At 41.3% G+C, this 13205-nt stretch overlaps 1 protein-coding gene across 1 annotated transcript in view; it reads left to right on the top strand.

The window, feature by feature from the left end:
- LOC139726260 (matrix metalloproteinase-24-like) overlaps positions 1–13205 on the top strand; it is a 32053-nt gene that overhangs the window by 15632 nt on the left and 3216 nt on the right. Inside the window, exons 2-4 of the mRNA XM_071637326.1 lie at positions 10961–11232; positions 11675–11960; positions 12421–12583. Of these exons, the coding sequence (XP_071493427.1) occupies positions 11090–11232; positions 11675–11960; positions 12421–12583 (592 nt within the window). The 5' untranslated portion in view covers positions 10961–11089. The remainder of the gene's footprint in view (positions 1–10960; positions 11233–11674; positions 11961–12420; positions 12584–13205) is intronic.

Here is a 13205-nt window from a genome sequence, read left to right on the forward strand (position 1 = left end):
TTGAGGAAGGTAATTTCGCAGTACATTATCGCGATTGGTAAGGTTGTCATGATCTATCACTTATTCGCACTCTGATGTTAATCCACCCCCCCCCCCCAGTATTTTTGTTAGCTACAGTAGACGAAGCAGTATATAGGCCTATTCTGTGATGCTGGGCTCTTCTGCTACTTCCGCTTAAAATGAAGCGTGATCTTCGTCTCGTCATTATACATGTATTCTTGTCTGATGACATTGATAGGAATCTAGCTGTTTCAATGACCTGTATGAAAATTGACGAAGAGGGCGTGCGTCACCGTCAATTATTATTTCAGTTTCCATGGACTCACACGAGTAGAAAAGATTATTGTAGATATCATAAATGTGTGTCGTCTAGTGATCATTCGGTAGACTTTATGTAAGCGTCGACACTCCCACCTCGGGTGGCTAGGATTGTAGTATCGCAAAAAAATTTTGCCAGCTCCGGGCCAACGCCTTCCGACATGGCTCCCTGCCGTACCTCCTGAGCATGAATGAGGTGCGCGTTCTAATGAGCATTGATGAGGACGCTGTCTGTATGTACTTTTTCCCCCCCGCCACGAGCGTGACGCCAGCCATATTCGGGTGAAGGTATGCACGGCGCCCCCGATAGCCCTTCATTACCCTAGTCTGTAATACCAGACTGTCTATATCACACAGATACATTTTCTTGACTAATTATGTTAGTTCTGTCTTTATTTCAAACAAAATTCACTTCATCCCACTGTGCCGTCGTGAAAAGTTTGAAGTGCTCGCTTCAGCCTCTAGAGGTTCTTTTTGTTAAAATTGTCTACGTTGTTCTAAGATTCACCCTTAGTATGAATGGGGATGAAGCTTTTAGACTACACTTGCAATTCGTCTGAGAGTTAATAAGGAGTAATTTGTCGACGTGGTTTAATTTCACTGACGCACCGTCCCTGTATGAGTCCCCGCAAGAAACGGAACGTGCGGAAAACGCACTGAAGGATTCAGCTCGGTTTGGAATTTATATTGTCTCTACTTTCATACACATTCTCTATAGGAGAGTTGACAAGGGGAGTAAGCCTTCACCTACCAATATCTACAATTATTCTAGGTGTCTGCTCATAGATAGCCATCGCAAAACGACAGAATTTGACAAAATTTACATTACAGTGCTGACCCTGATTAGTGATAAACAAACATGGTGTCCTCTTAAGTCTCATGCTGGAACACGAAATTTTGATAAAGCTTATTTTAAGCCAGTTTTAAATTCCATTACATTATTATTATTATCATTATTATTATTATTATTATTATCATTATTATTATTATTATTATTATTATTTGCTGCTATATACATAGATAATAGTGCGGGGAAACAATAAGAAAAAATGTTCTATGACCAAATTACAAAAAACATTCCTAAAACCAATACAGTCGATATTCTTCCATTGTTTAAGGTGTTTTCAACAAGAGCAACCCCCCCCACACACACATGCACACACACACACGATTGCCTGAGCTGCATAACTCGGATATTATGCATGTCAAGGAGCAACATTATCTTCTTGCACATTCTAATAATGTTGGACTGCTATCTTTAAACGTTATCACATCACGCTCATAAAGAGCTCTATAGTACCAGCTCTTCCTAGTTTCCTTCGGAGCACTCATGATTATCATCTCGTATTACTTATGGCTTGCATATGTAAATGTTAATCACGTGACTCGGATGTAGTACACTGCAAGAATATTATCAGCACAGTATTATGCAAAGAAATATATTCAGACATTTGTGATCCACAGTCTACAAGACAGTGTCTAACGTAGTAATTCAGCGGTCACTTTCATCAGTAGATATGAACATTATACGCAGGGTATAGTTTAACCGCGTTAAATATGTACTTGTTTAACCCTATACGTTGATTTGATTATGCGAAAAATAACTTGAATGAACCAGTTGTAATGCATTGATCTGTAATATACTTATAGTAATGAATCATTATGTGTATTACTAGTATAATGTCCTATCATCATACCTTTCGTTTTCACTATACCTCTCGTAGAAAGTCGAATGTATAAACTCAACTTCAAGAGAGGGGATAATCGGCAAAGAAAAGTGTTAGATAACTAGATAGATTTAGAAGTTCGACAGACACGTAAATGAACTAAGAAGGACACACACTTATTAACACTCGAAAATAAATGTGTAGAACACGAGCTTGCATTTGAACCAATCAATTAGAGAACATTATCGTAAACGTCTCTGACATGACAACTATCATTGCCTAATTTTGGCACAAGAATATATTTCTATCACATCGTAAGGTCTGTGATCCCCAGTGACTTTGTAAATAAATAACTACCTCGTGGGTCGTAGAGTTTTTTGGCAGCGATTATCACTCCAGACCAGACATTTTGGCAGGGAAATTCTGCCTGAGAAGTAAACATTCAATGATGTTGCTCGCAGAACACCCACTTTAGTCTCCGCGATATCAATTTAGAAATTGCTTTGTGGTTTGTGCGAGCGGCCAACGCGTGCATTGAGATGGGATGAAACTAGTTTCATTTACCAACTTGCTATAGTGTTCACCACACTTTGCTCTTAATATTGAAAGCTCTACCATGGAACTGTTGTAGCTCGATGATTCCAGCTTTGGACTATCTCTAACCGCATTTCGTGTCAGACAAGCTGCTGAATCATTGAATTTGCCTGTCATGGCGACGCCAAAGTCACCACTGGCGAGTATAACAGACAATGCTATTGTGCCTTTCAAGGTCGTACTCAGGAAATTTTCGGGGGATGGGGGGGGGGGGGGGTACTCACTATACGACCAGTATGCCCTATTTTACCCCCATTTTGTTTTTTATTTTACACTTCATTGTGTAAACCTATTGGTTATTACTCATTCCTAAACAGTGCAGAAAAGTTGTCACATATAAGTACAATGCCGTGGAGTTGTCTTTTTTGGTTTTAACGAAAACTTTAGATTGTTGCAATGTGGAGTGCTGCGGTATGGCGTAAAGTTATGACTATGCAAAGTGGAAGTTTAAAATTACCCCCCCTCTCTCTCTCTCTCTCTCTCTCTCTCTCTCTCTCATGTTTCTCCTGTATCTACGTCTCACTCACCGATATCAGGCTGACGCCACCGAGAGAACTGTCGTTCGCTAACGGTGAATCATATTCGAGAGCTTGACGCAGTTTTTGCCCAGTTTTTCGTGTGTTGGTGTCGTTGTGGTTGTTGTGTTTGTTTTGTTGGCTTTGTTTCATCCTCTGGAGCTGCGTCACGAACAGATGATCTGAATTTTCGCGCGTCAAGCTTTCGTTTATCTGTCATGAACACATCGAGGTTTCGGCGCGTCTCTGCACGTGGTAACGATGATGCGGACGGATTCGATACAGGCCGCGAAATCCTGATGTCGTTTAAAGGCTTGAAAGCAGCAAACACATTTGAACTTTTCCGAGACCTAGAGATTTTGAAGAAGAATGTAACGAAAACAGAAGTAGAGGGGACAAATGAGGCAGTAGAGGTCAATTATTTATTAAAACTATTCAAGTGTACGGTAAATTGAAATGATCAGCCTGTATGCACTTTTCATACTTTCTAATGTTTTAAAGACAACTTTCAGTAGATTTCTGATGTATTAAAGACAACTTTAATAGACTCAAGATACGAACGCACTTTCGAAATATTTGACTGTCAGCGTACGTGCATAAGCTTCATATACGGTCGCAGATTTGCGGACCTGAACGACGAAGTCATTATGGAATGATGTTGTGTGAACACGAGGGAAGTTAGTAACTTAAAGGAGACCTCCAGATTATTTTCAGACTTTTACATTTGAACAACTACAAATTAGTTATACTGAGTATCACAGAGTCTCAGAATTTATAGTGATTGGGATGAGGAAAAAGAATGTTTCCAAAATGTATAACAAATTGTGATGAACAAGGATGATGACATGGCAGCCTCACCATAAGAATGCATGAGTTGGGGCTCAAGGAAGTAGAACAAAAGAATGGGGCATGCATATGTTCTACACAGGTAAGCGGTATTGTAATGAAATTACACTGCTACATTTATTTTCTGAAATGTGTGAGGCTCCTTTGTCATCAACACTGTTCAGTGTAATTTGTTTGAGATTTTTCAGAGTATTGGTTTCTCTGCTCAAGGACCACAATAAACTCCACAAATCTATACATGGAGCGGTCGATTTATGTACCACATGATAAAATCGTCTGGAATGTCCCTTTAATGAAAATGTTGTGGAAATCTTGAAGAGAGAGGTAGTAGATATAATAAAGTGTAATAGAGAGAGTGTCTGTGTGTCCGAAGCCTACGGGTTCAAGAAGGGTTCCCGAACTACCGGCGTAGGGGTATTCGGCCCAAAATAGGCACAGTACTTGTAAACTATCATCCACTGCGCCTCCCGGTCTAAATGCATTTCCGCGTGGGGCGTGCACGGGCGTGGAGGACACAGCTGGCGAAGAGGCAGACTAATGGAGTGATAGGTAAACGCGCGTGCCCCATATACAACCGAGAGATTATATCGTCTATTTATTTTTCTCGACTGCAGATGAAATAAACTAAAATCGGAAGTGTCATGGCAGTGAAATCGATAACGACACATGACATCTCTTTAAAATAAAAAGAGTTTTACCTTTCCCTCTCTTTCTCTCTCTCTCTCCCTCTCTTTCTCTGCGGTATTCTTTGTCATCTTCTTCTGTATCTTCTTTTTTGCTCTTTGTTCTTCTTTTCCTCTTCTTTCTTCTTCTATCGTTTCTGCTTCTTTGAGGAACGGTTACACTTCAATATGCCGGTCTTATGCGAGACACCCTAGTTATGGTTACTTACTTTATTCCCATTGAATATCAATGAAATTATAGAAAAGTAATACTACTCTAATATCAACTAATCATTTTTATGTACGTATATAATGTAAACATATAGTGTCATTGATGTGCTGTTGTGGCGGTGTTGCTTTCATGGAAAGGTTTTCATTATTTGCATTGCGTTTTATTCCAAAATGGTGAAGCCAATGGCAAAAAACACAGCAAAGGAACCAGATCTTCGTCATTTATTTTCTTGACATCTTTTATAGTATCACTGTGTACATGTCGTTACTCAGATGAGCATAATGTAGGATTTGAATTCCTGTTCTGCCTTTCGTCGCGAAGAATGCACGAATTGGCACGTGTTTAGAAATGTGTCCGAGAGATAAGCAGTCATGTTTAGATTAAAGCGGACTGCGTTGATGAAAAGTGCTTTACATCCGCAGAGAACCTCGCACGGTGCGAAGATTAACAACGACTGAAAAAAAAAATTACTCCCCGGAAGCTCCATCAGCACTATGTCATTCAGACGAACGAATCAAAGACCCGTGTGATTGATTGATTATTGAAACCAGACGTACCTCCCGGAGTCTTCTTTAAGGTAGATTTCTGTCTTTATGTTTGAAAGAAGCAGCAACAATAACAACCACAGCCTTTAAAGAACAAAAATTATAGATCTTTGATGAGACAATGTATATCCCTCACGAAACCAGTTCACATTAATTTTGTATCCACCAGACTCGTGTATGCGGGGCGAAATTCTTAATTCGTCATGATTCGTAAATCGAAACGATTGAAATCAAGGACCACTGCACAATGTTAGGCTGCTGGATACATGGTAACTGTCATCCTCCAGTCAGGCTTTCCATTAGAATCGCTAGCCCTCCCCCCCCCCCCCCCCCCCCCTTCCTCCCAGTTATCTGACGGCCCTCGAGAGCTGGATCGTCGTTGCTTCGATGGATGTAGGCGTTGGCAACGCACCAAGATGTCTTCACTGATGGTAATAACTCCAAGCCCTCGGGCCGATTATATTCAGCACCATCCCGGAAGTCGGGCCCGATGAGTGGCAGTCGCATACCAGTCACCGCTCCGACACCCCCTGAATCACCCGTGACGCGACTACCCTGGGCAGCTGCAGCGGCGGTCTGCTCCTCGGCGCGGCGAGACCCTAAAAAAGGCTTGTACACGGAGGGGGGCGTGTACGCAGAGCCAGGCCGGGGAGGGAAATCCCCAAAAGTCATATGTCGTGGCAGCACCGGCATTGTAGCCATCAAAGAGGTTCGTAGACTCTATTGTAGACTCGTAAAAAACAAACAGACAAACAAACAAAAACACGGTACAGGCAAGCACTGTGCCATTGGAAGTAATTGCGATGGCGCGCCATCGACTCACGAGGAGGTCCTGATAAGCGCTAGCGTCAGAATCTTTAGGTTCACGTGATTAGTGTTGTCGTTATTAACAATGGGCCTATCCATTGTATTTATAGTATGCTAATCTGTTTTGGTTAGTAACCACTATGCACCCAAAGCAAGATGGATTATCGTCATTGGAAAGGCAAATCATGCTGCATATCTGTATTCATCTGCTCGTATTCAACAGTTTGAACTTGAAGTAAGCATAATGTCACATTGATTGAATGAAATGAAGAAACAGACAGTAGGCCACGACTAGATGGATTTGTAGCACTTCGATTATTTCACGTGTTATTGTAAACTAAGAGTAGGCCTAATTCGGGAACGTAGCAACTTTCCCCATTTTGGCGCCGATTCAAAACCACGCAGTGAAAGGACATTCACCGTGCAGCACTGCAGTTCAGTGCAACACAGGTACACGTGCCGCATGTTCATTATTATGTGATTATACCTGCTGTTATCATGACTGTTCATCTCTTTACGTCATGAAACCGACTGCTTGTTCGTTCATCATCCCATGAGAACGAAAAAAATCACTAGGGTCTGCAGATGCATGAATGTGCAGGTGGCACTCACGGTTTTCAAGTAGACAGGAAAATAGCCACACGCGTTGATTTCGGGTCTGGCTTCAATCGATTCCTCTTCAGCAGTTTCGTTCGCATGCTGGCTGCAGCCGCAGGCTGGTCTCCTCCCGCAGAGGCAGCATTTCATCGCAAGAGGGCGCACTGCGTAAAGAAAGCATACACAACAAGACGGTGGATCTTATGGCGGAATCAATGCAGTAATCATGAAAGATTGTCGCACTGGTGTGCATATAATATTAGTATCTATGGCAATGATATATTGCGTCTGTTTCGAATGATTCGAAAGAGTTCATCCGAACATTTGTGAGAACTGTTCGACGATTACACGAGCCACGCAGAAATGACACGCAGGATTGAAACACTGGTAACACGATGTAATGTCAACTTCCTTCCTCAAGAGTCTCCATGGCAACCAGAGAGTTTGTCCGAGGTTTTGCCGATCGGTCTGTAGTCTGCCCGACCTTGCCTCGATTGAAGCATGCGGAAAACTAGTCATAGCAATAAGACTCGGACACTGAAGAATCAGGTCAACATGGACAGCTGCTTGTTATCAGGGTTTGACCCAGAAATTTCCGTTAATGTGTTTCTATGTGTGCACCAGACTATCCTGTACACTGACCGCGTAATCATGTTCTAATTTCGTTTACTTTCTTCTTCTTCTTCTTCTTTTCTTCTTCTTCTTCTTCTTTTCTTCATACAACTTGTTTTCCTCCTCTTCTTCTCTTTCATAGTCGTCGTCTTCTCCTTCCTCTTTCTCTAATGCTATTAATATTCTGTTCCTCCTCCCTCACCTTCTACTTCCCTTCTTCTTTTGCTTGCTTGCTTGCTTGCTTGCTTTCTTTCTTTTCTCTTTTTCCTATTTTCATCTTCTTCTTTTTCATCTTATTCCCTTTCATCAGTGTTGCTAGATTAACTCAATGTAAGTCTGTCCTTAGATCGGCTCAAGATATTTTATTGGACTCATCGAGTTAGTCGATTTGATTTCATCAGCCAAATACCCCCCCTTTTTTTAAGCTCATTTTTTTTTAATACAGAAGAAGCAACCGATGAAGCGAGTGAATGCTGTACCAAGTGTACACAATAAATGTCTATCAAAACTAACTAGAACTTCTACAGTATAATTGCACTAACTTGCGGCTACACTTGCACCACCTGATGATCATGCCGTTCTGTTTATTCCTCTTCCTCTCCCCCTCTCCTCTTCCATTCTCACTCGCCCCCCCCTCTTTTCTCCCCCTCATGCCGAAGATCACATTTAATCAAATTTTCACGATTCATTCAAGTTAAAGTGTCCTTTTCTTCATTTCCTGGCCTTAACCAGGGTCGCATATTCTCCCAACTTCCTCTGTAATATTCTGTCATTTCCATCGGCAACCGGGTTATAAACAGCCCGTCAGCATGATGGGTTGGTGATCCTCAGAGAGCCTGATGTAAGATACTTGCATGCTACTCTGATTACCCTCCGCGCGCCGGCTTTCGAAATTGCTTAAAATCAGATTGCTATCATCCTGGTGTCTTACATTCGTTCTCAAGTCTAATTCATCAGCCCTCGATTTGGCGCTCCACCCTTCTGGTTTATTGGATCCAGAGTCACCCCTCCTCGACCTTTCTCTCTGGTGATAAGCTTCTTCTCATCTCTCTGTTTTCAGTCTTTTTTTATGTTTCTTTTTTTCTCGTCACCATAATTAGTTCCTCATACCAAGTCATCCCATGATCTGAGATCATTTTTAGTGATGGGGGGTGGGTAGATAACTTGATTGCAAAGACGCTATATATCTTGATTTGATTTTAACCTGAACTCCTTTCATTTACACAGATAGAGTTCTGCAGGTTCCCCCACTCCCCACCCCCCCCCCCACCCCCATGGTCGAACAGGCGATAAAAACTTCCTCATTAATCGGGCATAGAAACTTCACTGATTTTGTAAATTCGAATCAAACGATGCACTGGTCATTATTTCCTAACGTATACTTTAACTTATTAGCGTTTATAGATACGAGAATCTTGAGCACTCGTATTTGTGAAATTCTCGAACATTTGTTCAGAAAGATTGTTTTGTATGTATACAGTCAAAAAGAAACGATGGTATTGGCGGCCCACGGAAAGCACGTAGACAAGCGGGCAAACAAAGATATATCTGTCGAATATGTTAAAAAAATACAAAATATAATATGGCAATCAAATTATCAGATAGAGTGATGTAATGCCTACCCAGACCAACACAAGAAGACATAGTCAGTAACCAGTCGGGTGCCACCATCAAATCCCAGAGATTTTATTCCGTCCTTGCTTTCGTAGCTTGTCATAAGTGTTAATTATCCCATGTAACAAATAGAAAAATAAGGAAAGAAAAAAAAAACTCTTCTGGAAATTGTCACAGTGTCTGAAAGGAAAGAGGAAAAGGCTGCAAATTAACTTTGGTCTTCATAAACGTAATATAGAATCGCCAACGCTCCAGTAATTTCGTAGGTTTAAAATAATAGTCATGTCGTCTGTCGACTTTAAGTTGGGTTTTTTTTTTCGGTATTTACTGTCCGCAGCATGAGTTCCATTTGAAACTATTGAATGTGATTATTGTGCATGGACGATAGTGAAAATAATTGTGAACATGATTCAAACTATACAAGAGCATCGAATGGATTCTATTTATGCGAGAAATGCAGGTCTGAGTAAAATCTATATCATGGCTACCGCCATATCTAGACAATACCTCCAGTGTGCATGATGATAACGATTCCAGCAGAAATTATGTAGGACAGATGGGAGATGAGAAAGCGTGTGCCATGATGATGAGCAGATCGTGATAAGTTAGGGATCATTTTATTAATCCATTCAGTGGCAAGAAAAAACAACATCCAGAAGAACTGTAATTCATCAAAGGATATGACGGTCTTTTTTCTAACTGTTTATTTTGACAAATTGAGGAAATGCCAGATGTTTTTAGAATAAATCAGACATAGTGGGATAGTGCACCATTTCAGGACAATGATTATCATAATCATTAAGGTCATAATCATTACATTTTTTATCATAATTTTCTCTAGGCAACCACGAATGACAATATCCGGAAATCAACTTTAGTTTACTTGTTGTTTTGTCACCCCCCAAATAAAATCTCTTGTCGAGGGTAGTGATGTCTCGGAAAGAGAAGCGCTAATATGGCCCTATAACATTGTTAGATACGTTAACTCGGATTCATCGTTTTACTTTGCATGCTTGCTTTGCTTTTGTTTGTTTATTGATTTTGTTTCAATGCAGGGCGGTTGTTCTTTGATCCAAGAGTAAAATTTGAAGACAAATTTCTGGTGCCGTCGTCACTGTCAAATATAGACCTGCGTTTCGTTCCATCACCGTCATAAGGCAGGAATTATCATCAATCGCTCGGATAATATGCCTACACTTACTTTAGTACAGTATTTAGACTGTTGCCGGGATTGAAATGAAGTCGGATTCGGGTCGAAATCATTGTGACTCTAAAAACAGGACTCGCAGAAGAAGTGGGCGTTCGTCCTGCCATGCACCCACCGTAAGGGGGCGCCAAGTATTGTGGTGCTTCCGTGAAGTAACTCCTATCTAGTTTACTAGAGGCAGTAGTATGATAGAGGAAGATGTTAGTTGGACGAACAGAGAAAAATGAGCAGATGAAATAAACTCGAATGAAACACTACACGTCTTTCCGTTTAAAATGTTTTTTTTTTCTGTCTAAGTTGCCAAGTTGATCAATTTTGTGTGTGCTCGTCTCTGTCTGAGTGTGTGTGTGTGTGTGTGTGTGTGTGTGTGTGTGTGTGTGTGTGTGTGTGTGTGTGTGTGTGTGTGTGTGTTTGTATGCTTGTGTGTAAGCATGCTCTCTGTGCCTGCACATTGAAAGATTAAGTAAAAAGCACACAGATCAGTTATTTCACGGTGTTTGGGGCCACTTGTATAGTGGTGTTCGACTGAATCTGCGAATTATCCTTTATTTTTTTTTCTCTGTCTGTTGTCACATACGACACGACAGTCATAACTTTGTCACTGCTTGAAATTTGGAGTATTGTGTAACATGTTGATGGTGTGTTGTTGTTTTTTGTGTACCTTTCTGTTCGACATCAGAGACTCGATTCATTATGTATTCATGATGTGTATGTCTATTTGTGTTTTTTTTTTAAATTCTCCAGGCATATTTGAATAAGTATGGCTACATTGAGCCCGCAAATCCCCAGGCCAGTTCTATCCGACGCTTGGAAGACTACCACTCTGCTATCCGACACTTCCAGCAGCTGTACGGTTTGCCACAAACCGGACAGATGGATGCGGATACCACTCACCTGATGTCGCTGCCCCGATGCGGTTTACCCGACGTCCCGCCGAGCGACGAACCGGATCAAGTGAGGAGAAAGCGGTTCGCCCATTCCAATACTAAGTGGGAAAATAATGATATTACCTATAGGTGAGTGGTTCACGACTTTGTTGACAAGCGATTTTTAAACTCTCATCTGAAACAACTTCTTGTCTTTTGCGCCTTTTTGTTTTTCCAACCAAGTAGCTTATTTATCTGAATTTAGGGCCTTAGATATGAATATTTCTGGAGATGATAAAATGTGTTTGAATTCATAAAACATTCTCAATTGTGGTGGAGGTGAAAACAATGAAAATCTCGTGCCGTTGGATGAGAACTAATACGATTCCCAACGAATCTGTATAAAATGCTTATTTCTCTTATAAGCTTTGTAATGTTTGAGTAAACAGTGACTATGTTTTAATATAAAAAGTGTAACACTGTGTTTTAGCTCAACAGCAAGGTGGGTGATGGCGTTATCTTGTATTGAATGGTGGAAACGATTCCGAATTTACAGTAGTCTCGACACGACGCCCTCATTGTTTCATTGCAGAATAATGAACTACTCGCCAGACCTAACCGAAGCCGAGATTAACAGGGAGATTTCCCGCGCCCTCAAGCTGTGGAGTGACGTCACACCCCTGACCTTCACAAGAGTGACGTCACCACCGGCCGACATCCTCATCAGGTTCGTCGTCTTCGAGCACGGGGACGGGTTCGCGTTTGACGGCGAGGGTGGCACGCTTGCCCACGCCTACTTCCCCGGGGAAGGTATCGGAGGGGACGCCCATTTCGACGATCACGAAACGTTCACTGTTGGGACAATAGAGGGTGAGAAAGCGACTACCGAAATGTCATGGTTATTTCCAGAGTACGAGAGTGTCTCGTGCTGTGACTTGACTTACGGGAGCTCTTACCTCTTTGCCAGTATACCTTTCAAATCATCATTAGGAAATAATTTACTTTTTGAGAAGAGTAAGTAGAAGAAAAGGAGAAGGAACAGGATGAGCTACAGGATTAAGAAAAGTAGTAGTAGCTAATAGTCTTAGAAGTAATGGTTAACAAAAATACAAGTCATTGTATTACTCCTGTCCCATTTCTGTGCTTTTGAATTGTCGTACTAAATCACATTCCAGTCACAATCACAACAAGTACACCCCTAGTATGACGAATGACGAATTTTATCTTATCCTGCCCTCCTCCCAATTCCTATGCCTTCTCTCTCTCTCTCCCTTCCTATCTATTTCTCGTTGATCCTCTCCTGTCCCTCCCCCTCCAACCGTTCTCGTCTTCGACAAGGCAGGCACGAACCTGTTCATGGTGGCCGCCCACGAGTTCGGCCACAGTCTGGGCCTGGGCCACTCGTCCGACCTGTCTGCCCTCATGGTACCCTTCTACCTCGGGTACAGCGCAGACTTCCAGCTATCGTACGACGACCTGCACGGCATACAGTCCCTCTACGGTAAATGATGATTCCATTTTCTCTGTTTATCATTTTTGCACCTGTTGTAGTCTTCTTCGACAAGCCGTTTTACCACTCAAGGATGGTTCTTTTTGTGCGTCACACGGATTCTGTATGATGAATCTGCTCATGCTTACACGCTAATAAGTGAATTTGTAAAGAATGCCTATCTCCAGGCACCCGCAAGATGTCTGTCCATTATTGTTTAAGGAAACGTATCAAGAAGTTCGAGAAATACGAGTTCTATCAGCTAAACGCTTTCATGTCGGCAAATATATATATATATATATATATATATATACATTAGATATTCAGATTTCAGGACACATCGTTAGATATTTTTAATAATGATGAAAGCTCAGAAATAAAATCACCTGATGTCTGCATCAGGGAACTAAATTTAACCTTATCACTTAACATTATGTTACAATGTATTAAGAACATGAATTTTGACAAAATACAAACAGCATGAAGTCAGTTTTATACTGTATTGGGGGAAAGCTGTTTCAAGCGCATAAATGTAATGGGAAATTGTAGCATACATCTTGTGACTGTACGAACATTAAAGCAATAATAGATATCATAGTGTCTGCGTGGAAATATATAGGATCAGGCGTGATAT

This window comes from Diadema antillarum, unplaced genomic scaffold (genome assembly GCF_040938485.1).
Source record: "Diadema antillarum isolate AM-2024a unplaced genomic scaffold, OU_Dant_1.0 seq00000082_RagTag, whole genome shotgun sequence".
NCBI classification, from domain to species: Eukaryota; Metazoa; Echinodermata; class Echinoidea; order Diadematoida; family Diadematidae; genus Diadema; species Diadema antillarum.